The 26511-nt window shown below is 55.6% G+C and overlaps 4 protein-coding genes across 4 annotated transcripts; 3 read left to right on the top strand and 1 right to left on the bottom strand.

Annotated features, from left to right (window-relative positions):
* Window positions 1-2161: 2161 nt before the first annotated feature.
* On the bottom strand, window positions 2162-3490 carry Tssk6 (testis specific serine kinase 6). Its single transcript, XM_021170596.2, has one exon. It carries the CDS (start codon window positions 3370-3372, stop codon window positions 2551-2553), a length of 822 nt encoding a protein of 273 aa, XP_021026255.1. The 5' UTR covers window positions 3373-3490; the 3' UTR covers window positions 2162-2550.
* Window positions 3491-4004: 514 nt separating this feature from the next.
* Window positions 4005-11921, top strand: Ndufa13 (NADH:ubiquinone oxidoreductase subunit A13). Its single transcript, XM_021170497.2, has 4 exons — window positions 4005-4137; window positions 10769-10847; window positions 11509-11580; window positions 11676-11921. Exons 1-4 carry the CDS (start codon window positions 4044-4046, stop codon window positions 11863-11865), a joined length of 435 nt encoding a protein of 144 aa, XP_021026156.1. The 5' UTR covers window positions 4005-4043; the 3' UTR covers window positions 11866-11921.
* Window positions 11922-12003: 82 nt separating this feature from the next.
* On the top strand, window positions 12004-18574 carry Yjefn3 (YjeF N-terminal domain containing 3). Its single transcript, XM_021169274.2, has 6 exons — window positions 12004-12180; window positions 15287-15395; window positions 16824-16934; window positions 17052-17165; window positions 17237-17387; window positions 18353-18574. The coding sequence occupies exons 1-6, from the start codon at window positions 12116-12118 to the stop codon at window positions 18556-18558; spliced, it is 756 nt and encodes a 251-aa protein (XP_021024933.1). The 5' UTR covers window positions 12004-12115; the 3' UTR covers window positions 18559-18574.
* Window positions 18575-18983: 409 nt separating this feature from the next.
* Window positions 18984-25962, top strand: Cilp2 (cartilage intermediate layer protein 2). Its single transcript, XM_021171068.1, has 8 exons — window positions 18984-19082; window positions 19818-19916; window positions 20067-20339; window positions 20790-20945; window positions 21752-22030; window positions 22218-22326; window positions 22871-23028; window positions 23120-25962. Exons 1-8 carry the CDS (start codon window positions 19019-19021, stop codon window positions 25468-25470), a joined length of 3489 nt encoding a protein of 1162 aa, XP_021026727.1. The 5' UTR covers window positions 18984-19018; the 3' UTR covers window positions 25471-25962.
* The last annotated feature ends 549 nt before the right edge of the window (window positions 25963-26511 follow it).

Here is a 26511-nt window from a genome sequence, read left to right as displayed (position 1 = left end):
CTCTCTCTCTCTCTCTCTCTCTCTCTCCACACACACACACTGCATACATTTTAATTCTGTTGTTGAGACAGTGACATGTAACCCTGGCTGGGCTGGAGCCAATGGTTGCTCCCTGCAGTCTACCTCACCTCTGCAAGGCACAGAGCCAGTGGAGGTTTGTCCTGCTTCAAGCTGCATCCACACTGATGCCCAGGACCCAGCACTTCTGAGCATTTCTCCAGGACTCTGCCCTGTGAGTCAGGCACAGTCTCAGTGGCCCCAGATGGCCCCAAGACCAACCATAGGCTATGGGCTCGAGCAGCATTTTAAGCTGAGAAACAGGAATCATTAATTCTGTTCCCTAGGACCTGCTACCTCTGAAGTAAACCTCACAATGTTCATGAGTGTGTGTGTGGTGGTGGGGAGCTGGGGAAGGGGCAGGGCTGTGTAAAAGCTGTCAGCTGACACTTAGACCAGCCCAAAAAAAAAAAAAAAAAAAAAAAAAAAAAAAGCAGCAGCTGGGTGTGGTGCTCACTTTTAATCCCAGCACTCAGAAGGCAGAGGCACGTGGAGTTTGGAGCCAGCCTGGTCTACATAGTCCCAGGATAGCCAGAGCTATATAGTCTTGAAAACAAAACCAACAACAAAAAAACCCCATAGACAGAGAAGAAAAATGGGTAACTGGTCTTGGTGCATACCTGGAATCTCACTGCCCAAGAGGCAAGAGGATTGCCCCATTTTTCTATTTGGGTTACATGTGAGTAGTCCATGCTTACATAGCAAAACTCTACAACAAGCCTGGCCTGTGGCTCAGTGGTGCAACCCATGCCTAGAATGCCCAGTGAAGGGTGGGCGGGGCTGGCTCAGAGAGTGAGGTTCTCAATTCTACCTCCAACACTAGAAAGAGGGGCAATGGGAAGTGGGTGGTGTAGTCAACTTGTGTACTGGAATCTCAAAAAACAATATAGAAATACAGACCCTGAATCTACTGAGCCCCCGCCTTCCCAAGCCCTACTTCTCAGGTGTGGAACACAATGCACAGCCTGTATCCATTGGCTCCCTCTGCCCACTGCCAGGGGAGTGGGGTTTTTTCTTGGCTCTGGCATACTCCAGCTAGCCCCAGACTTTAGGCCTCTCCCCTCTTATAGCCTCAGTTTCCCCATCTGCCAATGCCGCAGTTAGGGCCCAGCATGAGGAAAGAGTTTTCACATTCAACCTCCAGGGCACCAGAAACCTGTGGAGTAGAGGGCAGCTGGGGCTGAGGCCAGCAAAACCCACAAGCAGGCAGCCCCTCAGACCATGTGAGCCTCATACATGTTCTCCACTCACCGTCACTAAAATTACACACAAGACTCCCAACTGCCTCCTCACTCTTCAGGGCCCCCTTTAGAGACTATGTTAGCTCTCCTGCATTTTCTCATCCTTCCCTATTCCAGTCAGGAACTTGACCAGTGTCACCCTATTGTACACTATTTTAAATGGTTTGGGCCCAGTCTGTCTCTGGATACCACCGCCCACGGGAGTTCCTCACAACTTACGATTATCCCCACATCTCGGCTCTTCTTTTACTTGGCTTGCACTTGCATCCTTGTTGAAGGCAAGGATGGTTGAAGCTTCTTCTCGAAATCCCAAGACCTGGTTCAAGAAATGCAGAACTGGACTACACACCTTGGGAAGTGGAGGCAGGAGAATCCAAGTTCCAAGCCAGCCTAGGCTGCATAGTGAGGTATTTGGAGTAACTACGCCTTGATATAACTTTGACACACAAAATCACCACCACCACCAACAACAACAACAACAAATCAAGAGATCACCAGTAGATGGGTCTGTTTTTTCCCATAGGGAAAACAACCATCACCAAGGACTCCCGGCTTCCAGAGACCTGGGTACAATCCACACCTGTCTCTGCACAACTGACACCTATGTGGGTGTCACATCTGTAAATGCTGTTCCAGCCAACAGGCAGTCCCGCTGATCCCAATTCAAGTGTCATCAGATCCCGGCGGATGACTATAGAACTTTTAGGAATTTATCCAGTTTAGGGACGTGAAGGATCAGAATTTGAATCTCCCTACTCCGGTTTTTAGGTCTAAAGGTAGAATTTCCACATACTCGCTATTCTCTAAGTTGCCGAAAGCTTCCCACCCCCTGCTCAGTGACAAGGTTCCATCGCTAACCCCAGTTGCAAGGAAGAGCGAATTTATTGCAGGTTCCAACCTGGAACTTAGCGTGCACGGCCGGCCCGCGGTTTCTCTTTACCATGTCAACCCACCGTGCAACAGTTCATTCCGCGCAGGCGCAATGCTTTTCTCTCTTCTCTTTGCGCCCCTCCCGGGGCCTTCTCGCCAGAAATCGAGGATGCGCATGCGCTCTCCAGCAATCAGTTTGTGCAGGAGGAATCAGAATCCAACAGCAGGCCTCAGAGGGCCGCCGCCGTGGGGGAAGGGGAAGGGACAGGGCGCGTGCGCAGTGGCGCGCGGCGACTTCGCGGGTTTCCCGAAGCTCGCCCTTCGCGCGTGCGCCGCCCTGGCTCTGTGCCTGGTGCGGCGGGAACAGCGAGAACCCCGGCTCCTAGCCGGAGTCCCCGGCCCGCAGCCAGCCATTGCGCGCCACCTGGCCCGCCGAGGGCCGGGCGGACGGGCTGAACTGTAGCAGCTCGGCGATCAAGGACTTGCATCGTTCCGACAGTTCGAGGCCGTCAGGGTAGAGCACGCCGCGCTTCTGGCGCCGGGGTAGGCCAGCAATGTCCGAGTCGTCGAAGGGCATGCACCCGGTGACCATGACGTAGAGCACAACGCCCAGGCTCCACACGTCGTATTTCTTAGGGTCGTAGGGGATGCCCAGGAGCACCTCAGGTGACGCATACGCGGCCGAGCCGCAGTAGGTGGTGCTCAGGTCTGGGTAGCCGTGCGCCTGACGGCCGAAACCGAAATCCGTGATCTTGACGCGGCGCTCGTCAGGGCTTAGCAGCACGTTTTCGCACTTGAGGTCGCGGTGCACCAGGTGGTGGTCGTGCAGGTAGCGCACGGCGCCCGCGATCTGCGAGAAGAGTTCGCGCGCCTGCGACCCCGGGATGCGCCCGTTGCGCTGCACTGCCTGCAGCAGGTCGGTGGCTGCTGCCTCCATCACGATGTACAGCTTCCCATTGCACACTTCGATGAACTCGAAAACGTGTACGATGTGCGGGTGCCGTACTCCCCGCAGGATGGACAGCTCTCGAGGCAGGAACTTGTTGACGAAGTCCGGAGGCGCTCGCCGGCGGTCCACCACCTTGATGGCCACCGTCCCTTTATACTTCTTGGAGGTGGCCACTTTCACCTTGGAGTAGCTGCCCTCACCTATCGTGCGGCCCAGCTTATAGCCAAGTTCGCTCAGGAGTTTGTCGCCCGACATGGTGGCGCCCGGGGCGCGCGGGGAGCAGGAGGCGGCTGCTGTCGGGGGGCGGCCGGACTCCAATCTCGGGCCTAACCCATGGTGCTTGGCACCTGCACCCCCGTGCCCCCATGTGCCCACTCCCAAGGCCCTACAGCCGCGATGACTTTTATTGCCCGGGTAACAATTTCTGCCTTGTGAAGTGACTGCGGGCGTCACTCGGCCTTGGGGCGGGGACCCTCCCTCCCCCGCCCCGCGGGCTCCCTAAACCCTTCTTAGGCTTTGTGACTCAATCGTCCTTAATGGTCAGTTCCTCGTGAGAAGCCACTGGCGAGGGGACTGCCCACTGATGTGGAACAGGACAAGTCCCTCTCTGAAGTGATGGTGCTCAGGTGGGTGGGAACCAGCCTGTTGCCTCGAGCCTGGCTACCATGGCTCACGAAAGAAAGTAGGTGAACTCCAAGGTTTTTAGTGCAAGAAACACGCCCGAGAGAGTTCTAGATGAGGACCACAGTTACGCCCTGCCTGGGGCCAGAGGGAGGAAGGACTGACTTCCTGATCGCAGTAAGGCTAGCGGAACGCTTCCGAATTATAAGGAACCTCCCGGGTGACGGAACTTCCGCCACACTCAAAATGGCGGCCGCGCGTTGCCTCACTTCCGCTGGTGACCGGAAGTTGCGGGTCCTGCAAGTATGGCGGCGTCGAAGGTGAAGCAGGACATGCCCCCGCCAGGGGGCTACGGCCCCATCGACTACAAGCGGAACCTGCCCCGCCGGGGACTGTCGGGTCAGTGTCTCAGTGTCGTCCTGTTCGTCGCAGATCAGGCTTCTGTGATGCGGTCAGTCGAGAGAGGGCAGCCTGTGGGCTTCAGAGTGCACAGTGTGAGCGGAGGCTGAGTTGGAATCTTTTCTAGTGCAGCATCCCGGAAGCCAGACTGTTCATGTCCCCTAGTTTCCAGCTGGCTTCCACGGGCCTGGAAACTAAGCCTGCGAGAAGCGCTAACCTGGAATTTGGAGGCTTTTGTTTTGTTTTAGGCTGGCCTCAAACTCCGTAGCAGAGACTAACCTAGAACTCCTAATCTCTTGCCTTCACTTCCGAAGATAGGCTATGCTGATAGGTATGCACCGTTATACGTATATTTTTAATGTTTTTATTTACTTATTTATTTTGATTTTGCAGATAGGGACTTACTATATAGCCCAGGCTGGCCTCAAACTCGTGGCGACCCTGCCTTTGCCAGTGGATTGCTGGGATGACAGACAGGTCCACCCAAGGCAAGATGTGTGTTGATTGTAACATAGCATAGAAGGCTAGTCTTAAACTCTAGCTTCCCTAGTGCTGGTTCCTCTTCTGGCATTCTCTGCCCACCCCCAGCCCCCACTCCCACCGGCTTTCATGGAGCCCAGGCCAGCCTGAAATTATGAACACCCCAACTCTCTGCCTTCATAGTACCAGGATGACAGGCATGGGCCCACCAGGCTGTGTTTTTAAATTTTTAAAAGTGTTTTAAGTAACATTTAGAATTTTATTATCGATTTCAACAGGAAAAGAATATAAAGAAAATTAAAGTCCCCACTGTCAGTGCTCAGAGTTACAGAAATACAGTGGTTAGCAACTGGGGCCCAATTGGTAGAGTGCCTGCCTAGCCTTTCAAAGCCCTAGGTCACACCCCTAGCACTGCAGAAACAGGACTTGGTGGTGCACACCCATCATCTCAGCATTTTGGATGCTGAAGCAGAACGGATTGATGGTTTAGGGTCATCCTGGGCTACATAGGTCAACCTGGACTACATGATACCATCTCACCCTAGAAGAAAAGAGAAATGGGCTTAGGGACTGTAAGATGGCACAGTGGTTAAGGGCATTGATGCTCTTCCAAAGGACCTGAGTTTGCTAACTCCACCTTCTGCAAATGCAGATTTTTAGATTTTAATTCATCAGACTTTAATGTGCATATTATACAAACTGTGCCTCAACTAAGCAAACAAAACGTTCTGGTCCTGTGTGATGGCTCACCTGTGATTCTAGACATGGGTCACAACAAGTTCAAGGCTAGCCTAGGCTATGTGGAGAGTGTTTGGGTCTAGATTATATAGAGAAGAGCTTCTTGGTGAAGGGCAGCCCAGACCCTGGGCTAGATAGTTGAGAGTTGTGGGCAAGATGTGCCAGGTACAGACTGAGGGATGCTGGGAGAACCTGGAGGCCAGGTCACACTGCTTTGGTATGTAAAATATGAACCTCTGTCCCTTGTTCCAGGGTCCAAATCCAAATGTCATGTTCCAGCCAGCCAGGAACATGTTGTGAGAAACTGGTTTTAAAAACCCAAAAACTGGGGGCTGGAGAGATGGCTCAGCAGTTAAGAGCACCAACTGCTCTTCCAGAGGTCCTGAGTTCAATTCCCAGCAACCACATGGTGGCTCACAACCATCTGTAATGGGATCTGGCACCCTCTTCTGGTGTGTCTGAAGACAGCTACAGTGTACTTATATATATAGTAAGAAATAAATATTTAAAAAAAAAAAAACAAAAAACAAAAACTGGCCAGACAGTGATGGTACAAACCTTTAATTCCAGCATTCAGGAGGCAGAAGCAGATGGATCTCTGGGTTCAGGGCCAGTCTGGTCTATAGAGCAAGCTCCAGAACAGCCAGGGCTATACAGAGAAATCCTGTCTCAAAAACCAAAAAGAAAAAAAAAAACACTCCGGGCCTTTTTGGATTTAAGAGTGTTTCGGCTGCTGGGACAGCCTAGTACAAATGTACATGGTCATGGTGAGCTGTTGTAGTCCTGGCTGCTCCAGGACTTTTTAAATTCTTTATTGTGCCGGGTAGTAGTGCAGCACGCCTTTAATCCCAGCACTTGGGAGGCAGAGGCAGCCAGATTTCTGAGTTCAAGGCCAGCCTGGTCTACAGAGTGAGTTCCAGGACAGCCAGGGCTACACAAAGAAACCCTGTCTCGAAAAACCAAAAAAAGAAAGAAAAAAAAAGAGGAATATTTATTTATTTTATGTAGATGAGTACACTGTAGTTGTCTTCAGACACACCAGAAGAGGGCATCAGATCCCATTTCAGATGGTTGTGAGCCACTATGTGGTTGCTGGGAATTGAACTCAGGACCTCTGGAAGAGCAGCCAGTGCTCTTAACCACTGAGCCTTCTCTCCAGCCCCCTCCAGGACTTTTGAGACACAGATGGCAGGCTAGAATACCCTCCCCCTTCCCAGGGCCTCACCTGCTGTTCTGGCAGTGGGGCAGATCCTCTGTCCACTTCTCCCTCCTGTCTCTTCCTTTTTTCTCTTTTCTTACATTTTGCGTGTGAATTAGTACAGTTGTGAATGTGCCTTTTTTGCACATAAAGGGTAGAGGACAACTTGAGGAATGTGCTTCCTTCTGCCCTTGGGGATTCAGGTTCTCAGGTTGGCAACAAGCCCTTTTACTCATCTTGCCAGCCTCTATCTTCGTTCTTTCTTCCTTAAACATTTAAAATCTGTATGGTTCTGATTTCTTGCATCTATGCATGTATACTGCACGCATGCCTGGTACCTGTGCGAACCACAAGAGGTCATCAGATTCCCTGGAACTGAAGTTATGTGAGTTGGCATGTAGGTGCTGCAAACTGAGCCTGCGTCCTCTGCAGGAACAGCAAGTGCCCACCCACGCCCACCCCCACCTTGCCACACCCCAATATAGCCCTGGCTATTCTGGAACTCATGGGATCAAAGGCATGTGCCACCCTGCCTGGCTTTCCCCCCACCCCCTACTTTTTAGTATTTATTATTGTGCTTGGATGTCTGTGGAGAGCGTGGGAATATGGAGGTCAGAGAACAGCTTTGCAGAGTCAGTTTTCTTCTGTCTTTCTGTGGGTTCTATTCTGCAGTGAGTATTTACCAGCTGAGCCATTTTTGTCAGCCTCTCTCTTTCAACTTTCTCTGAAGTGTGGCCCACTCAGGCGTGCACTTAGACTGGTGGTTTCCTCAAGTCAGGGTGGCTTACTTATTTGTTTATTGTTTTTTTGAGACAGGATTTTTCTGTGTAGCCCTGGCTGTCCTAGAACTCACTCTGTAGACCAGGCTGGGCACCAAACTCAGAGATCTGCCTGCCTCTGCCTCCTGTGTGCTGGGATTAAAGGTGTGCGCCACTGCCTGGCATATTATGTTTGTCTTCCTGCATTTATTTAGAGACAAGGTTTCATTGTAGCCTTTAGACGAGGATGACCCTGAGTTTCTGATTCTTCTGCTTCTGCCTCCTGAATGCTGGGATGACACTTGGTGTGTGTCACTAAGCCTAGCTTCTTCACTGTGAATAGGGATCCCAGGGCTTGTGCCTGTTAGCTGGCCGTCTACCACTTCAGCCATGTGCCTCATTTAGAGATAGGGTCTCACTATATAGCCATGGCTGGCCTGAAACTCTCCATGTAGACTAGGCTGGCCTCAAACTCACAGAGATCTGCCTGTCTCTGTCTCCCAAGTACTGGGATTGAAGAAGAGCCCCAGCACACCTGGATAAGACTGAAGTGTCTGTATATGCACGGGAATGCAGGTGCTCATGGAGGCTGGAGGAAGGCATCAAATTCACTGGGGTTGGGGTTGTAAGTGGCTGTAAGGCACCCAGAATAGGTTTGGGGCACAGAACTCTGTCCCTGCGCTTAACCTCAGAGCCATGACTCCAGCTCTGCGGAAGTTTTCTTGTGTAGTCACGGGTGGCCTTCGTCCTGAGTTCCAGCCTAGCTAACTGCACATGGCTGGTTCTTTCCCAAAGAGCTCCCAGACTAGCTGATCGCCAGGAACCGCTGTCGCCTGGGGAAGTGAGGAGGCGCCTCCCTGTGTGCAGACCTCAAACTGGCGTCTCCCAGATTGGTTTCGGACCGGCCTCTGTTCTGTGCCTCCCTCAGCTGCACCAGTTGGTGTTCTGCACCAGGCAGCTCTTTCACTGTTGTTGTTTGGGGGTTTGAAACAGTCTCCCGGTGTAGCTCCAGGCTGGGCAGGAACTTACATTGTAGCCCAGGAATTCAGAGATTCCTGTGCTTCTGCCTCCTGAGTGCTGACATTAAAGGTGTTGAGCCACTGCACCAGGCAGCGTATGTGTTCTTCATTATTGGTGACTTGAGTCTGTATCTTGGCTCCTGTGTCATCTCTGCAAATATTGTGATTCCCTGTGGCCTGTTGAGCTAATGGTGTCCTTTACAACAGGAATGGTTCTCTTATTTAAGGAATTTGCATTTGTGTTCGTCTAGAGTGCTTTTATGTATCCATTGTGAGTTGGGTCAGGGGCTGTACTATGCTGTATACAGCTCCTCTATTTGTTTGAACCAAGTTCTCACTCTGTATCCCTGGCTGGGCTGAGCTTGCAGTAAACTGGGGAAGCCTCAGACAGTGGTTCTTGTGCCCCACCCACCTCCTGAGCGCTGGGATTGTAGGAGCGCTCGCTGGTCTAGACCTCTATGTAGATGGGGCTCATGGGGTTTACCTGCCTCTGCCACTCAAGCCTTTCTATATTACTCCCAGCCTACGCCTAAGATGGCCCCAAACTCCCTATGTAACCAAGGATGACCTTGAACTATTGATTCTCCTGCTTCCACTTCCCAAGTCAAGTGGTGGGTCACAGACATGCATCGCCACTCCTGGTTTGTATTATTAGGAATGGAACCCAGGAGGTCATCGTGTTAGGTAGGCAAGTATTCTACCAGCTGAGCCAGCCCTAGGGAAGCAGGGCCACTGCATCTCAGGCCGCCAGTGGTCCTGGGCTACTTCTGTCCCCCATTAATTATTGAGACATCGTTGTACAAAGCCAATTGACCATAAAATGTGAGGGTTTATTTGTGGATCGTGAACGCCTGGTTCTGTCCTACTAGCAAACATGACTGTCCCCATGCCAGCATATCTTTCTGCACACACAGCTGTTTGAAGTTGTCGAGTTGGAATCCTGAAACTTTGCTCCTGAAAGCAGCCTTGTCTCTTCCACGTGAATTTCATGACCTATCTGGGTTTCTGCAAGGGGAAAAAGGTTGTGGTTCCGATGGTGATTGTGTCGGATCTGCACGCAGTGCGGGGGAGCACTGCCACCCACTCACAAGCTTATTGATTCAGCAGAGAATGAATGACACAGGATGACAATACCTTCTACAACATCAGCTACTTGGGGGCTGAAGTGAAGGATGTGACTTCTGCTCCTCCGCCCACCTCCTCAATCCCCCATGACACCTCTTAAAATTCAGCCCACCCCAGTGATCACTGTAGCCACCTAGGTGCAGGAAAAGACTGGGTGTTGGCATGTGACTCCCTCATCCCAGGCTCCCACTCTAGATGCAGCCAGGGCACACTTGGGTGCCCACATGTAAGGACCAGAGCTCCTCACAAGGGCCTATTTGTTCTTTTGAGAAATTGCAGGTCAGAAATCTGCTCAAGCCATATTCTAGGGCTGAGTCTCAAGCTGTGGCCCCTAGGATTCTCTTAGCTGTTGAAAATGAGCACAGCGCTGCCTCTACACCATGGTCAGCTGGCCAGAGATGGTCATAAATGCCTGGGGCTTTCCCAGAGAGCTTGTACCTCTCAGCCTGGACCCACACACTTCCGTGTCCATGGCTGGAGGACCTAGCTTCTGAACACAAGCCTTAAGGTTTGATCTGGCTTAAGGAGAAATGTTTGGCTCCTGGCAAGCTGAGGATCCAGGGAACCCTTAGAGCCTTGCTGAGATCCAGGGCCTATCAGGCTGCACCCCAGAGCCTGTCCTACCCTGCTGTGGCCCAGCCTCCATGCCATCTATAGTCGCTGGTAGGTGACCCCTGGGGCTTTTCCTGCCAGTCAAGATTGGCACTGCCCCTGCTGGTCTTCAGGAATTATTTATGGTGGCCCCTGTCTCCCCTGGGTGTAGGGCAGGTGGTCTGCCCCGCTGAACCTGCAGTGCCTACACCACTCCTGGAGTCAGGAGCAGGCTGTGTGGCACCCCAGGGCACTTCCAGCCTCTGGTGGGGACCAGCCTTGTCTTTATAGAGCAATGGTTCTTAACCTTCCTAATGCTGAAACCCTTTTAATACACAGCTCCTCATGGTGTGGTGACCCCACCCCCAACGTAAAACTATCCCGTTGCTACTCCATAACTAATTTTGCTGCTGTTATGAATTGTAATGCAATTGTCTGATATGGGACCCACAGGTTGAGAACTGTTGTTTTATATTCTGGGGCTCTGCTGTGTCCATGCTGACCTATACCTTCCAGAAAGTGTGGCAGCCCAGACTGCCTAGTACCCTAACAGCAGAAGAGACAGAGACTGCCCTGGGGAAGTGGCTGAGGAAGGACAGTCTACCTATGGAGGGTGTAGAAGGCAGAGCCAGCAGGTACTTCACTGGATACAGTGACCCAGTGTCCTGAGTGGGGCCCTGGAGGGCACCATGCTGAGAGGGGGGGTCTCATTTCTCTTGCAGGGTACAGCATGTTTGCTGTGGGCATCGGGGCCTTGATCTTTGGCTACTGGAGAATGATGAGGTGGAACCAGGAGCGCAGGTAGGCCCTGCTCACCACCAGGGGTTCTGTGAGGATGAGGGAACTCCTACTTCCTGTCCTGAAGCAAAACGCTGAGACCAGGCCTTCAGCTGTTGGACTTGGGCTTCACAGCTGGCACTGTGGGTGGTAACCAGCAGGTGATGGGCTTGGCCTTGGTACATGGTGGCAGGTACCAGAGAGCCCAAGACCATGAGTGTCATAGATGAAAAGTGTCCCTGGAAAGAATCCTTCTTGGGTTCCTGTTTCCTCAGCCCCTGAAGTTGAGAAGTTCGACTTCCTGTGGGGATAAATAGGAACAGTGGAAGAAGGCCGGCAGGCCCAGCCCCCTGCTATTTTGAGAACAAAGGGAATTGGTTTTGTAAAGCCCAGAGCCTAGTGATGAGTGTCCCCCTCCATCCAGAGCATCAAGCAGGGCTATTTTTAGGATTTTTAAAAAATGTTTATTTGAAAGGAAAGTGTGAAGATGACAGTTTTATAGCTGCTATAGCCTGCCTGTGCCAGCTGTGCCCTAGCTTGCCCTCCTGTCCCAACTCAGGTGGCCAGCATTGGCCCCAGCTTCCCCCTCCCCACCAGCCCCACCAGCGCCCTGTAACCCTATCACGTCTGTGTCCCACACTCTCCCAATGGCCACATCTGACCCCACTGGGTATTGATTTTCCAGGCGCCTGCTGATTGAGGACTTGGAGGCCAGGATTGCCCTCATGCCGCTCTTCCAGGCAGAGAAGGACCGGAGGTAGGCTAGGGTGGGAGGTCCAGTGGAGCTATCAGGGACTGGGAGGAAGAGACAGAGTGATTTGCCTTGAGCTTAGCCGTGCCTTGTGGCCACAGGACCCTGCAGATTCTTCGGGAAAACCTGGAGGAGGAAGCCATCATCATGAAAGATGTGCCCAACTGGAAGGTGGGCGAGTCTATGTTCCACACCACACGATGGGTACCACCCCTCATTGGCGAGCTGTATGGGCTGCGCACCAAGGAGGAGATGAGCAATGCCAACTTCGGCTTCACCTGGTACACTTAGGGCCTGAGCCAGCCGTGGCACATAATAAAGAGTGGTCAAATAAACTGTTGACTCTATAGTGACTCTATTGTGGATCCTTACACGCTGGGCCCGCGGCCCAGTCATCACAGAGTTAAGTCACCCCGTGCTTTGGACAGTGGCTGTATGCAGCGCCCCCTAGTGGCCTCAGATTAGCAGGTGTCTAGTCACAGGGCTCCGCCCCCCGGGCCACACTTAAAAGGCATCGCGGAGCCAGCTTGCCCATGCGACCATGAGCAGCAGTGTGCACAACAACACGGGCCCTGTCCAGTTGCCGGAGGAGAGGCGCTTTCTCAGGTCAGTGGGTGACAAGGGGTCGTGGCCAGGGTGGCAGGCAGGAGGCAGGTGAGTCTGGGGTTTAAGGTCTGCTGGGAACTTACAGGTGCATCCAAAGCTGAGTTGCCAAGGAAACTGCATTCCAGGCAAGCCAGCCCTCATAGTCACCCACCAGGTTCTCTATTGTCAGAGAAATGGATTGAGATATGGTCAGGGGCTTGGAGTCACATAGAGGCTTTGAATATCGACTGCCACTGGGAGCCACAGGAGGCTCAGGATGCTTTTCCAAAGCCCCGGCACATTTTGGAGTACAGAATGTATGCATGATGCCTGTGAACAAGTGATGGGGAGGGCACCGAGTGCCTTAGCTGGATGGTTTCTTGCCTTTCTAGAAGTAATTTGGGATTTTCAGGCTTAATCCCCTTCAACACTGGACCTGAAAAGAGATCTAAGCTTGGCTGCTCCTGTCCTAGGAGCTGGAATTGAGGGGGACCTCCCAATACCAGGCCTCAAGTGGCAGGGGGGGCTGCCTCCCCAGCTCGCATCCACTCTGCACCAGGGTCAGCACTGCCCCTTGGTTGGGTTCTCTAAGACTGCTCACTGTCCCTGCTGTCAGCTTCAGGTGAAGACAGGGAAAAGAGCACCCCACCCACCCCTGCAGAGTCAGCAACCATGGCTGTCAGACCAAAGTGGGATTGAGCCTCTCCACAGTGATGCCTATGAGTGGAGGCCAGAGGTTCCCATCAGGTCTTCCTTCCTCAAGTCTCCTCCATTTTATTATTTAAGAGTCTCTCACTAAACCTAGACTATTGATTGTCTAGGTTGGCTGGCCAGCAAGTCCACAGATCCTCCTGCTTGTCCCTTGACAGTGCTTGGGTCACAGACTGCTGTGCCCAGCTGTTTATCCACCCCACCCTACCTCTGCAGGTTCTAGGAATTAAACTGATTGCAAAGGCAGCAGTTTGTCGACTCTTAAGGCATGTCTGTGAATTTATTGTGAAGGTGTCTGTACAGGAAATAGACATTGGGTCCCCTGAAGCTGGAACTGCCCAGTGTGGGTGCTGGTAGCTGAACTCAGGGCCCTTGCAGGAGCAGTTCTGGCTCTTAGCAACTGAGACATCTCACATCCCTCCAGCATTGTTTTTGAAACAGAATTTCAGGAAGCAGGACTAGTGAGAGTCCTGCCTCACTCTCCCAAGTGCTGGGATTCAAGTGTGTGCCACTGTGTCTGGGCTTTATCCCACGCTTTGCACAAGCTGGATGTGCTGTGCCAGAAGCTGGCCAGGTGGCCGGTGCCTTCTCCATCCTCCTTCACCACACACTCCTCCTTCCTGCAGGTCTCCTACCCCGCACCTGTGGTCCCATCTTCCTGACTGAACAGCCTGACGGCTTTCTTTTCTTTTCCCCATGAGACAGGGTTTCTCTGTGTAGCCCTGGCTATCCTGGAACTCGCTCTGTGGACCGGATTGGCCTCAAACTTACAGAGATCCACCTGCCTCTGCCTCCTGAGCACTGGGACAAAAGGCGTGCAGTATTTTGTCCAGCTCTGACAGTGTGTCTTGGTGTGGTATCGAGCCCTTCCTACCCTGTTCCCCACAGATGCTAACCTTGTCCCAGCGGTTTCTAACCTGGGTCATTCCAGACTTGCTCCAGGTGCTCTTCCTCCCTGCCTTGGCCTTCCTTCACGCTCCTCCCTTCCTCTAGGATGCCCTGCCTGACGTCCATGTCTTGGCAGTGCTTGCTGGGCAGTATGCACCCTGCACCACCAAGTAGACCCTGTCCTACCCAGAGCCCTGGTTCTGTAGTGCAGTTTGCCAGCCCTGTCAGCAGGCGGAGGCACCCCAGCCCCGTCCTGACACCTGTCCTTGGAAGTGCTCCGCACTTGCTATTCCTTTCTAAAACTTCCCTTTTTTTCCTGATGCTCTTTGTGGAACCTTGGGCGTCATGAATGCTTGGCAGGTGTTCTGCCAAGCCATATCCAACATTAAATTGCTAATGACTTTTGAACAGAGACTCATGAATTATGTAATCTGTTCTTGTCCTCAAAAAGCCACAGAGTCCAGCAGCCCGTCTCTCTAGTCTCAGATATCTTAGTTTTCTTTATTAAGATAGGGTCTCATGGGGGCTGGTGAAATGGCTCAGTGGGTAAGAGCACCCGACTGCTCCTCCAAAGGTCCAGAGTTCAAATCCCAGCAACCACATGGTGGCTCACAACCATCCGCAACAAGACCTGGCGCCCTCTTCTGGAGTGTCTGAAGACAGCTACAGTGTACTTACATATAATAAATAAATAAATCTTTAAAAAAAAAAAAAAGATAGGGTCTCATGCCAAGCATGGTGGCACAAGCCACCTTTAATCCCAGCACTTGGGAGGCAGAGGTAGGTGGATGTCTGTGAGTTCAAAGCCAGTCTTGTCTACAAATCGAGTTCCAGAACAGTACAGTAAGAGATACACAGAGAAACAAAAACCAAACAAAATAAAAACAACCCCCCCACACACACCCACAAAAGAAAAACCCAAACAGTCAAACAAAAGTCTCACTATGATGTACCCTTGGCTTATCATTCTGCTTCCCAAGTTCTGGAATTAAAGGAGTATCTTAATTTCATTGTCCAGTTGAAGTCCCCCTCCTGTTTTCTTGAATGATCTGTTAAACATCTCTGCAGACTCCCAAAACCACTTTGACAAGCCGCACTTAACAGTCCCTCTCCAATGCGCTTTAGCTTCCTTACTGGCCCCTGAGTCCGAAATCCAATTCTTTTAAGGTTTGGGGAGAATGAGCTCACCAGTTATAAATCTGAGAGGAGGATAAGGCGCGAAGATACCCTGGGCTTTGCAATGAGACCTTGCAGCATGCAAGGGGCTCAATACATTGATCTTTCCTTCGTATCTCTGAGTCTCTGGGCTCAATCTTTCACCACCAGAGGGCTCGCGCATCTCAGGCTGCAGCTGCCATTTCAAACCATGCTTGTGGGATGGGAAAACTGGGTAAGAGATGGGGCTCAAGGCCACTGGAACGCCTCTTGGGTAACAACAAGGTGAGGGTCTTCGGGCGGGTCTGGGCAGCCATCCTCGAGTCTGTTCCCTGTCTGCGCCTCTGAGCATGTTGCCCACCTCTGCCTGCAGTGCCTCGGAGGCGGCCGCTCTGGAACGGGAGCTACTGGAGGAGTACCGCTTTGGGCGGCAGCAGCTGGTGGAGCTATGTGGGCACGCTAGTGCAGTGGCTGTGACCAAGGTACCAGCCCCTATCACTCGAGTCCGGAAACTGAAGTACAAGGGCGCTCACCGCCAGACCAGACCAGAGAACTCAGACTCAGGGTATCAGACAAGGCAGAAGCGGGGTCCCCAAAGACTCAAGTTGGGGGGGGGGAGGCACCTTCAGGGTGGGGCTGAAGCTTTCAAGGTACAGTCCTGGGTCTCTCAGAGGTTGGACCTGCTTGACAGATATCGCTGCCATCTGCACACCCCAAAATGCCCAGTGAGAAAAGAGGTTCTAAGATGGACAGGGTGGGAGCACAGTGGGCCAAATGAGCTCCGAAGAAGGGCCAAACTTGATATATCTGGCCCTGCTAAACCTTCACCCCCACCCCCACCCCCAAGATTACAGGAGGGTGTTGTTGAGAGGCACTTGCTATGAGGCTCACTGAGCGGGTCTTGGGATCCTCCACGTAGAAGCCCAAGGAAGGAGCACGCGCATCTGCCAGCACCGCATGTGCCCTATCTCCCATGGTTTACAATTCCATTTATTTTACCCCTCCCCCTAGGTGTGAGTCTAGTTGTGAGCTGGTGTTCTTCCACCATGTGGGGTTCAGGAAGGAAACTACTGTGCCTTCAGAGGCTTGGTGGCAAGTTCTTTTTTTTTTTTTTTTTCTTTTTAAAGATTTATTTATTACATGTAAGTACACTGTAGCTGTCTTCAGACACACCAGAAGAGGGAGTCAGATCTTGTTAAGGTTGGTTGTGAGCCACCATGTGGTTGCTGGGATTTGAACTAAGGACCTTTGGAAGAGCAGTCGGGTGCTCTTACCTGCTGAGCCATCTCACCAGCCCGAGACAGGGTTTCTCTGTATATCCCTGGCTGTCCTGGAACTCACTGTGTAGACCAGGCTGGCCTCAAACTCAGAAATCCGCCTGCCTCTGCCTCCCGAGTGGGATTAAAGGCGTTCACCACTACGCCCAGCTTGGTGGCAAGTTCTTATCAGCTGAGCCACTTAGCTGGCTTTCCTCAGTAGCGGAGCTTGCCCTCATGGTGGTTCACAATGCTGCTAACTCCGCAGTTAGGGGGCTGAGGCAGAATTGCTGCAAGTTCAAGACCAGCTTGAGTTAGAGTGAGGACCTCTAAAACAACAAAAGTAATGCCAGACTGATGGCTTGAAATAGAAAGCAGACAGATAGGAAATGCCAAAAGATAAAGGCAGGAGTGGGGTAGACTCCTCTCTTTTCTTCTTTTTCACCTTTTTGAAGGAGCTGGGCAAGGGAAGTGGGAGTGTGTCCTAAGTGCAGACAGAGTAAACAAACCGCACTGGGCGCAGAGGCCAGTTCGCACTCTACCTGAGCGAGGTCCGCCTGCCTGCCCCGCATGCAGACCACCCCTCTGCCATGGCCTCATCCTTCTGCCCCAGAACCCGCCTCCATCCAGCCGCCCTGCTTTGCTATGTCTTAGGCCTTCCCCTTGCCCTCGCTGTCGCGGAAGCAGAGGACGGTGCTGGTCGTGTGCGGCCCGGAGCAGAATGGCGCCGTGGGGCTGGCGTGTGCCCGGCACCTGCGGGTGTTCGTGAGTAACAGGGCTGTGATGTGGGGGACAGAAGTGGGACTGGGGTCCCGCTGGGAACAGGAGGGGGACTTCTTCCCGCTTCCATCATCGAACCCGGGTTCCCCCCCCGCCGCCCAGGAATACCAGCCCAGCATCTTCTGCCCCACGCGTTCGGCCGACGCGCTGCACCGTGACCTGACCACGCAGTGCGAGAAGATGGACATCCCCTTCCTGTCCTTCCTGCCTGCCGAGGTCAGATGCACCCACTCTGCCCCTGCCCTGGCCCGTCTGAGCACAGCCCCTGACACTGCCCCTCTCCCCAGGTGCGGCTCATCGACGACGCGTACGGGCTGGTGGTGGACGCAGTGCTTGGGCCGGGAGTGCGGCTGGCGGAAGCAGGCGGGCACTGCGCGCGCGCGCTGGCCACGCTGAAGCGACTCTCCATCCCGCTTGTGAGCCTGGACGTCCCCTCAGGCACGCCACCCAGGGACAGCCTGGTTATTCTAGCCTGTTTTTTTCCATCCATCCTAAATTCTCCCCCTCTGCACTCCCCTCCCCCAACTCGGTTTTCCTTGTCCAACTCTTTCAACCTCGGTTTCCGCGTCTGCCCCCATCGTTTTTCACACCGGCCCTGAGGATGGGAGCGATACAAGTGGCTGCCCCAAGTGACTCGGTGTCCCCTTGGTCCGAGTGCTCAGCTCCACCGGCACCACCCACCACCAGCCCTGTGAGCTCACTCGGCAGAGGCCACGCCTGCCAGGCTAGAGCTGCTAGGGACAAACAGCGCTCAGCCTCCCGTGGGGACTGCGCGGGGGTGTCCCCTAGCTACATGGCTCCAGGACAATCCCGGACCAAAGCCGAGGCATATCTAGTCCGAGGGGGATACAGTAGGTGGTCCCGGAAAAGTGAGGGATCCTGCAGTTGGAAGCCTCTAATCAGAGAGAGGAGCCGGTGGCTCTGGTTAGTGCCTGAGGCAGGAGAGAAGTCCAGGTTGCTGGTTTGTGAACTGGGTGGAGCCGAAACTCCTGGTGGTTTGGGGAGAGGGCAGAGTCCTGACAAAAGTACCACGAGGTGGGTCAGATAGCCAAGATGTCTCAGGTCGGAGGGGGAAATCAAATCTGATGGGGATGTGGGGGCACAGTTCAGAAGGAGGGGGGTCTCGGGCCACAGTACAGGGTGGGGTAGAGAGGCTGAGGTCAGACCCGAGGTGGGTGAGGAAGGTCTGATTTAAGAAGGCGGCAGTTCCTGACCTCTGTGGAAGGAGACACGGCTCAAGGCAGAGGCTGGATCTTGGCAGACTAGCAGTGGAAATGGAGTAGTCGGAGGGTGGAGGCGGTTCTGCGGTTAGCAGGTCTGACCGCTACCCGCGCGGGTGGAGGGAGGCAGAGCAGACTTGGTCCCGGGCGGGAGGTCCTCAGCTCCCCCTCTTCCACCCTCAGGCTGGGATGCGGAGGCTGGCGGAGACGCAAAGGACGCGGTGCAGCCCGATGTGCTGGTGTCCCTTGCAGCGCCCAAGAGCTGCGCCGACCGCTTCTCCGGACGTCTCCACTTTGTAGCCGGCAGGTTCGTGCCTGACGACGTCCGCCGAAAGTTTGGCCTGCACCTGCCAAAATATACTGGCACCGACTGCGTGGCCTCACTGTGAACCGCACCAATAAACATCTCCACCACCTCTCCCCTGCCTCTTTTGTGCATCAGGCCAGGGGGTGGGCGGGTGGAGAGGGGACTTCCCTCCAGGTTTGCGGGGAGGAGCTGCGCCGTGGAGTTTCTTAGAATGGAGAGCAGACCCCTGCTGGGGGGTGGCCTGCAGTACTTAGGACCAAAGTTAAACAATATAGAGAACGTCCAGCATCCTAGGGCGCCAGCAGCTTCAAGTTTCAGACCAGAGGGAGCCAGGCACACAGCACGGGACCCAGTTGGAGAAGGAGGGGGGAACGCAGGACACCGGGCAGTCTAAGGGCGGAGGTACCGCGGGAGGCATAGAAGACCCAGCCTGGTGTGGGGGGGCGTGGCTTGTGGCCCGGTTCCACCCTTTTAGGTCCAAGCAGCCGCTAGGCCCGCCCCAGTCAGATCTCAGAGCTTCGCACAGCAGTTCGGACCTGGCGATGGCATCACCTCTGCCCTTGCTCTATCTCTGCCTTGCGGCCTTACACCTAGCGGGAGCGCGAGGTGAGATACCTTGGGAACCACCCCCTACACACACACACACACACACACACACACACACACACACACACACACCAGGACGACAGCCGCGCGCACAGAAGCGGGCGGGGGAACACCTCATGAGCGTCCCAGAGAGCCGGTGAAAGAAATCTCTTCCATCATCGTCCCAGGAAGGTCCACTCACTCGGCCAAGGCTTTGAATTGTAAATCATCAGGTTTCCAAATCTGTGCCAAGGGGTCGTAGCTGTCTCTCTGCCGGGCTGGTGACAGTCCCATTTCTCAGAAGGCTGGGGCTCCAGGAAGAAGGGGTTTGTCTGAACCTGTCTGCCTTCCTAGTCCACCCTGGAAAGATGGAAGGCCAGAGAAACCAAGGACTTACCTGTTGGCACCTTGCGTCCCACCTAGAAAGACCCGGGAGAGTATATGGCAGGAGGGGACTTCCAAGAGGAGAGTGCAGCTGTCTGCGGGTAGAGGCAGAGCCTAATGCACTCATTGTGTTTGATGAACATTTGAGCCTAGAGGTGTAGTGGGACAGAGTCGCCAGATCTGCGGAGTGACAGGGCTTCAGGGTCCGCTGCTAGTAATGGGAAGGCTTCCTGGAGTGGGCGCTGCTGCAGTCCCCAGGGCTAGAGCTGGCCTCTCAGATCCTCAGTTTTATATCCCGTGAAATGTTCCCCCTGTTGCACCAAAAGAAGGGTCTCAGTGATCCCTATCTTGTGCCTCCTCGAACTCCCACAGATGCCACCCCCACCGAGGAGCACACTTCAACCGCCAGGGGTCTTCAGGGACGGCCGCCAGATACCGGTCAGCCCTCACCAGCCCTGGAAGACTGGGAGGGTGAGTCACCTCAGCAACCCGCCTGTGTGATCTGGGCTTGGTGGGGTCAGTGGGGAGGGGAGGGAGAATGAGGAGTCCTTGGACCTCAAGGCTCCAAGCTGGATGGACTAGCGGGAGGTGGGACCCGGGCTCAGCGTGCGATGCTCGCAGAGGCCAGCGAGTGGACATCGTGGTTCAACGTGGATCACCCGGGAGGAGATGGCGACTTCGAGAGCCTGGCCGCCATTCGATTCTACTATGGTCCCGCGCGGGTGTGCCCGAGACCACTGGCACTGGAGGCGCGCACCACCGACTGGGCGCTACCAGCTGCAATGGGCGAAAGGGTGCACGCCAACCCAGAGCGTGGCTTTTGGTGTCTCAATCGTGAGCAGCCGCGAGGCCGCCGCTGCTCCAACTACCACGTGCGCTTCCGCTGCCCACTGGGTAAGGGCGGGACCCATAGGCCTGAGCGGGCGGGTACAATACGACCCTAAGGGGCAAGGCCCAATGATGGCAGGGCACGGGCGTGGCTTAGAGAGACACACCCATAAGCACAGTGAGGATGCAAGGAGCTGTGCCCAGGTTGTAGTAGCTAATGCACTAACATGCCAGAATTACATTGGCCCATCCTGAACAACTCGGTGTTGGGGACGCCTTAAGCCTCGTTGTATTGAAGTCCGATAGGGAACAGCAAGGCTAATTAGGACCGCATCCTGCAAGGAGTTGTGTGTGTGTGTGTGTGCACGTGCGTGCAGGTGAGCTCTGTGCAGAACTGCCTGCAGTCTGTCCCTGCAGTCAGGGAGGGTGTATGCCGGGGTAACAAGACCCACATAGTTCAGAAAGCCCGCTGACCAAGGTGGGCATATCCACCTCATCTCCCACCTTGCTCTGCAGAGGCGGCTTGGGGCGCTTGGGGAGCGTGGGGCCTCTGCTCCAAGAGTTGCGGGCTAGGTCGTCGCCTGCGCCGCCGCAGCTGCCAAAGCTCCTCTGGGGACACGTGTCCCGGGAGCCCCCAGGAGGCGCAGAAGTGCGTGAGATCCCGTTGTCCAGGTAGGAGGGATAGGGCCTGAGGAGGGGATGATCGGGGGTGGGGCTTACATAAGGGGTCCAGAGGACTGGACCAGTTGAAGTGGAGGCCATGCACACGCTAGGGAAGAAGACTATACAGAGGGAGTCGGTGGATGCTGGGCAGGCATGGGAAGACCTGGAGAGTTATTTTACCTAGTGTGCACACTAAGATATCCCTGTGAAGGCTTCTGCCTTCACTCTGCGTGCACGAATTCAGCCTTCAGTCTTTGCCTGTCCTGCTCGCCCACGCAGACACGATGCCCAGGCCCTCCCTGTGCCAGACAGCAGGCCAGCCAGGAGGGGACTGGAAATTCCACTCGGGCCTGGGCTCCACAAACATGATCTGCAGACAGCTGCAACAGGGCCCTCATATAGTTGGGGCACGATGTCGCCAATGGTGGGGACCCCACCCGGTGCCTCTGCCCTGAAGTTTCCACTGGAACTTTCCACTTTGTGGAGAAGCAGCAGCGTTGGAAGTGTGACAGATGTTGTCCAAGATGGCCCCTCGCTCCCAGCCCCACCTAGGAACACCTGCCCCATGAGTCCTCACTGTCTTAAGAATCAGCCTCTTTGGTCCCCTCTTGGAGCTTCTCCCTTGCATCTATGGACCCACCTTCCTTACACTGCTCCAGCTCTGCCCACTTATCCCTGTCTCCAGACTGACTTAAGTCCAGCCACACTGAAGCTTGTGGGGAACTGATGGGAGGCAGGGTCACTTATGTTTGTAACTGAGTGCAAAGCTATCCCCAAGAGTTCTCTCTGCGCCTGCCGCTTCCATGTCCCCCTAGGGTGTAGCTCCGACACCTGCGGGTGCCCCAACCACATCCTCCTGGGTTCGGTGGTCACCCCATCTGGGCGACCGCTGTCAGGAGCCAGGATCTCCCTGCGAACCCGACCTGGAACCATAGCCACCAGCGGTACCCATGGAACCTTCCAAGTGCCCGGAGTCTGCGCGGACAGCAAGGCCAGTGTCAGTGCCCAGATGAAGGGGTTCTCTGCTGGCACAGCCCAGGCTCACGCCAACAGCTCCAACACAGCCACAGTCACCATCATCCTTGAAGAGTTAGGTGAGTGTCCCTGCAGCCAAGAACATGTGAGTTACAGAGGAGGATGTTCCAGGCCAAGGGGAAAAAAACAAGCTGTGACTCACTTGTTGACAGCACAGAATGAGGTGGGCTGTTCCTGAGAGAATTCGAAAAAGGGGTTCCTGGGGTATAGCAGGGTCATGAGCTTGGCCAACTCTGACCCCCTCAGGGAAGCCGTACCTGGTAAAGCACCCTGAGTCTCGAGTTCGAGAGGCAGGTCAGAATGTGACCTTCTGCTGCAAGGCCTCGGGGACACCCATGCCCAAGAAATATTCCTGGTGAGTGTCCACACGAACTCAGGGAGCTCGGCCAGCTTTGGGTTGAATGGGATGGTACCCGGTGGTACTCCAAAGCTTTCTAACACTAAGGTGTGAGGATAAGCACGGGATCCCAGCGCTGAGATCATGAGCTGAGGCAAAATTGTTGGAACTTGAGGTAGTTAGTGACTGTTACATTGAGTGTGTGTGTGTAGCCATGTCGCTAGTGATGGTTACGTTGTGTGTATGTGTGTGTGTGTGTGTGTGTAGCCATGTCGCCAAAGAAAGCAGAGCAGGTGGGCGGGGCAGGCCTGTAGAGGCTGGGGATGGGGGTTTGAAATCAGCCTTCACTATACAGCCTAAAGTGTAGAAGACCTTGTCTCAACGAAACAAAAACCTAGAAGTGAATGCTGCCTTCTGTCTCCCCTGAAAAGTGCAGAGGCTCAGGATGAGGCTGGGTTGGCTCCAGGAAGCCAGTCTCCAGCTCTTCCCTCCTAGAGACAGATGCAGTCCAGCCACCATTCCTAAGATCCCCATGATGCTGTGAACTTACTGCCTTCTTCAGGTTCCACAACGGAACTCTCCTGGACCGACGCCAGCAGGGGTCTGGGCCACACCTAGAGCTCCAGGGGCTTCACCAAGCGCAGGCAGGGGAGTACCACTGCAAGGCCTGGAACGAGGCGGGCACGGTGCGATCCCGCGCCGCCCTCCTCACGATACTCGGTGAGTGTGATCCAGTCTTGCCCCACCTGAGCCCAGCCCAAGTTCCCCACCTCAGCCTTCCTCCCATGACCTGGTTGTGTGGAATCCCCAGCTCCTGGCCAGCAGGCCTGTGACCCCCGACCTCAGGAACACCTGATCAAGCTTCCGGACGATTGCGGCCAGCCCGGAGGCGGCCCCACGTACCTAGACGTGGGTCTGTGCGCGGACACGCGCTGTCCGGGCCCTGTAGGCTCAGGCGCTCGCTGTGGGGACGCGGGCTCTCGCTGCTGCTCAGTGCTGCGCCTAGAGAGCAGGGACATCCGCTGCTCCGGCTACGTGCTCCCGGTGAAGGTGGTGGCCGAGTGTGGCTGTCGCAAGTGCCTGCCCCGTCGGGGACTGGTGCGGGGCCGCGTGGTGGCTGCGGATTCCGGGGAGCCCCTGCGTTTCGCCAGGATACTGCTGGGCCGCGCACCCATCGGCTTCACCTCCTACCAGGGCGACTTCACCATCGAGGTGCCGCCGGCCACCGAGCGCCTCGTGGTGACTTTCGTGGACCCGAGTGGCGACTTCGTAGACAGCGTCCGCGTGCTGCCTTTCGACCCTCGCGGAGCCGGTGTGTACCACGAGATCCGCGCGCTGCGCAAGGCGGCCGCAGTGCTATTGGACGCGGAGCGGGGCGGTGAAATCCCGCTGGGCAGCACAGAGGAGGCGCCAGCGCTAGGCGAGCTAGTCCTGCCGCCCGGGACCTTCCACCACCCCGACGGCCGTCCCTACGCGGGGCCCGTGGAGGCGCGTGTCACTTTCGTGGACCCTCGTGACCTGGCGTCGGCGTCCGCGGCGTCCAGCGACCTGCGGTTTCTGGACAGCGCGGGTGAGCTGGCGCCTCTCCGAACCTATGGCATGTTTGCAGTGGACCTGCGCGCGCCCGGCTCCCCGGAGCAGCTGCACGTGGCGCGCGCGGACGTGCGCGTGGACGCCGACCACGTGCGCATGCCCGGTCACGCCGAGGCCCTGGCACTCTGGTCGTTGGACCCGGAGACCGGCCTGTGGGAGGAGGAGGGGGCTGAGCAAGGAGGCGGTGGCTTCCGGCGTGAGACGGCGGCGGCGCGCGTGCGCAGGGAGGAGCGCGCGTTCCTCGTGGGCGCGCTCACCATGCGCGAGCGCCGCTTGTTTAACCTAGACGTGCCTGAGCGGCGACGGTGCTTCGTGAAGGTTCGCGCCTACGGCACGGATCGTTTCGCGCCCGCAGAGCAGGTGCAGGGCGTGGTGGTGACGCTGCTCAACCTGGAGCCCGCGCCCGGCTTCACGGCCAACCCACGCGCGTGGGGCCGCTTCGACAGCGCGGTCACAGGGCCCAACGGCGCGTGCGTGCCGGCCTTCTGCGACGCCGAGAAGCCCGACGCCTACACAGCCTTTGTGACCGCGGCTCTGGGAGGCGAGGAGCTGGAGGCCGCGCCGTCGCGGCCACGCGCGACCGCGGCCGCCGTGGGCGTGGCGCAGCCCTACCTGGAGCGCCTAGGCTACCAGCGCACTGATCACGACGACCCTGCGCTCAAGCGCACTGGCTTCCGCTTGAACCTTGCGCGTCCACGCGCAGGCCACGAGTCCGAGGCGCACGGGCCCGTGTATCCGTGGCGCCGCCTGCGCGACTGCGAGGACGCGCCAGTCACTGACAGTCACTTCCGATTCTCGCGCGTGGAGGCGGACAAGTACGAGTACGACGTGGTGCCGTTCCACGAGGGAGCGCCCGCCTCTTGGACCGGCGACCTGCTGGCCTGGTGGCCCAACCCGCAGGAGTTCCGCGCGTGCTTCCTGAAGGTGCGGCTGCAGGGCCCGCAGGAGTACATGGTGCGTTCGCACAACGCAGGTGGCACCCACGAAGCCACACGCGGCCGCCTCTACGGGCTGCGCGACACCCGCAGCGTGCGCCACCCTGAGCGCCCCGGTGCCTCGGCTGCCTGCGTGGAGTTCAAGTGCGGCGGCATGTTGTTTGACCAGCGCCAGGTGGACAGGACACTGGTAACTGTGACCCCACAGGGCAGCTGCCGCCGCGTGGCCGTCAACACGCTTCTGCAGGACTATCTAGCCAGGCACCCGCCGCTCGCTCCTGCTGATGACCCCGCCGCCTTCGCCATGCTAGCTCCGCTCGACGCTCTGGGCCACAACTATGGCGTCTACACGGTCACCGACCAGAGCCCACGGTTGGCCAAGGAAATTGCTATCGGCCGCTGCTTCGACGGCTCCTCCGACGGCTTCTCGCGGGAGATGAAAGCGGACGCGGGCACGGCAGTCACCTTCCAGTGCCGAGAGCCGCCCGCCAGACCCAGCCTCTTCCAGCGGCTGCTAGAGAACCCTTCATCAGCGCTTGGCGACATCCGTAGGGAGATGGGTCAAGCCACCCGCTATTCCCGGGTTAACCAAACCCAGGCTGGAGACACCGGCCCCTTCGGCCCTGGACAGTGACCTGGTCCACGACCTCACTCTTTGCCTTGCTTTAGACTCCTGTATCTTTGGAAAGCCTCCCCGCTTTGGCTCCCAGGCTTCTGGGTCCCCTTCCCCCTTCTCCACCAAGAATTTGGTCAAGATGAAAACTAAGGGTTCTGGTGGAAATTTTGGGCAGGAAGCTGAGGCTCTGTGACCAGAAACAGAGTGTCCAGCTGTAGATGAAGCCAGGACCCGGGACGTGGTTGTCCACCTAAGGCCTGAGTCTCAGCCTTTGTGAAATCCTCTGTCCCAGCTTTGGTTCTGAGGTCGTATTTATTGAGATAAAACCCCAGTGGGTGGGTGTGAATCCGGGCACAGGTTGGGCCCGTGGGATGTGGAGAAAGGGTGTTTTGGGGTTGCCATGCAGGGGAAGCTAGGGTGGCAGAGAGGATGGTTCCATGGTGCTTGGAATGCCCTCCGGACTTGAGGGCAGGTGCTATTGGGCTCAATTAAAAATGCTATAATTTCCAACCCTTTGTGTCAATTGAAAAGGATGAAGGCTGGGTGGGGCTGAGCCACACGCCCGGACTGATTCGGGATGTGATCCCAACAGCTTGAGGCAGGAGCATGCTACAAAGGCGGGAGCATCCAGGCCAGCCTGATTACAAAGCCAGTTGTTTCTGAAAACCAAAACCCACCAAACATGAAGAGAGGGCTTGGAGGCACACAGGGTCCTGTGTGTCAGCAGCTAAGGGATTCCTGCGTGGTATGGCACACCTCTGTCAGGTGCCTGGCTGAAAAGGGTGTGGGGTGTGTGTGTGTAGTGTGTGTATGTGGTGTGGGTGTGTGTGTGGGGGTATAGAGATGTCGATGACTACAGAGCATAGTAGCTCCACAGCTGCTGGGCTTGGCTAGTGGCTCAGAATTACAGGGCAAGGAGGAGCCTGTTGGGAAAGTTCCTGGGACAGGTGTAGCCATTCCCACCACTGTTGCCTTGGACTTCCTCAGTGTAGGCCTATGTTGGCCTGAGCACCTACCTCCGTGCTGAGGCCCAGGCATACCTTGACCAACCACAGGGAT

This window comes from Mus caroli, chromosome 8, assembly GCF_900094665.2.
Source record: "Mus caroli chromosome 8, CAROLI_EIJ_v1.1, whole genome shotgun sequence".
Lineage (NCBI taxonomy): Eukaryota > Metazoa > Chordata > Mammalia > Rodentia > Muridae > Mus > Mus caroli.
Note: the sequence above shows the minus strand (reverse complement) of the source record. Positions and strands in the feature narration are given on the sequence as shown.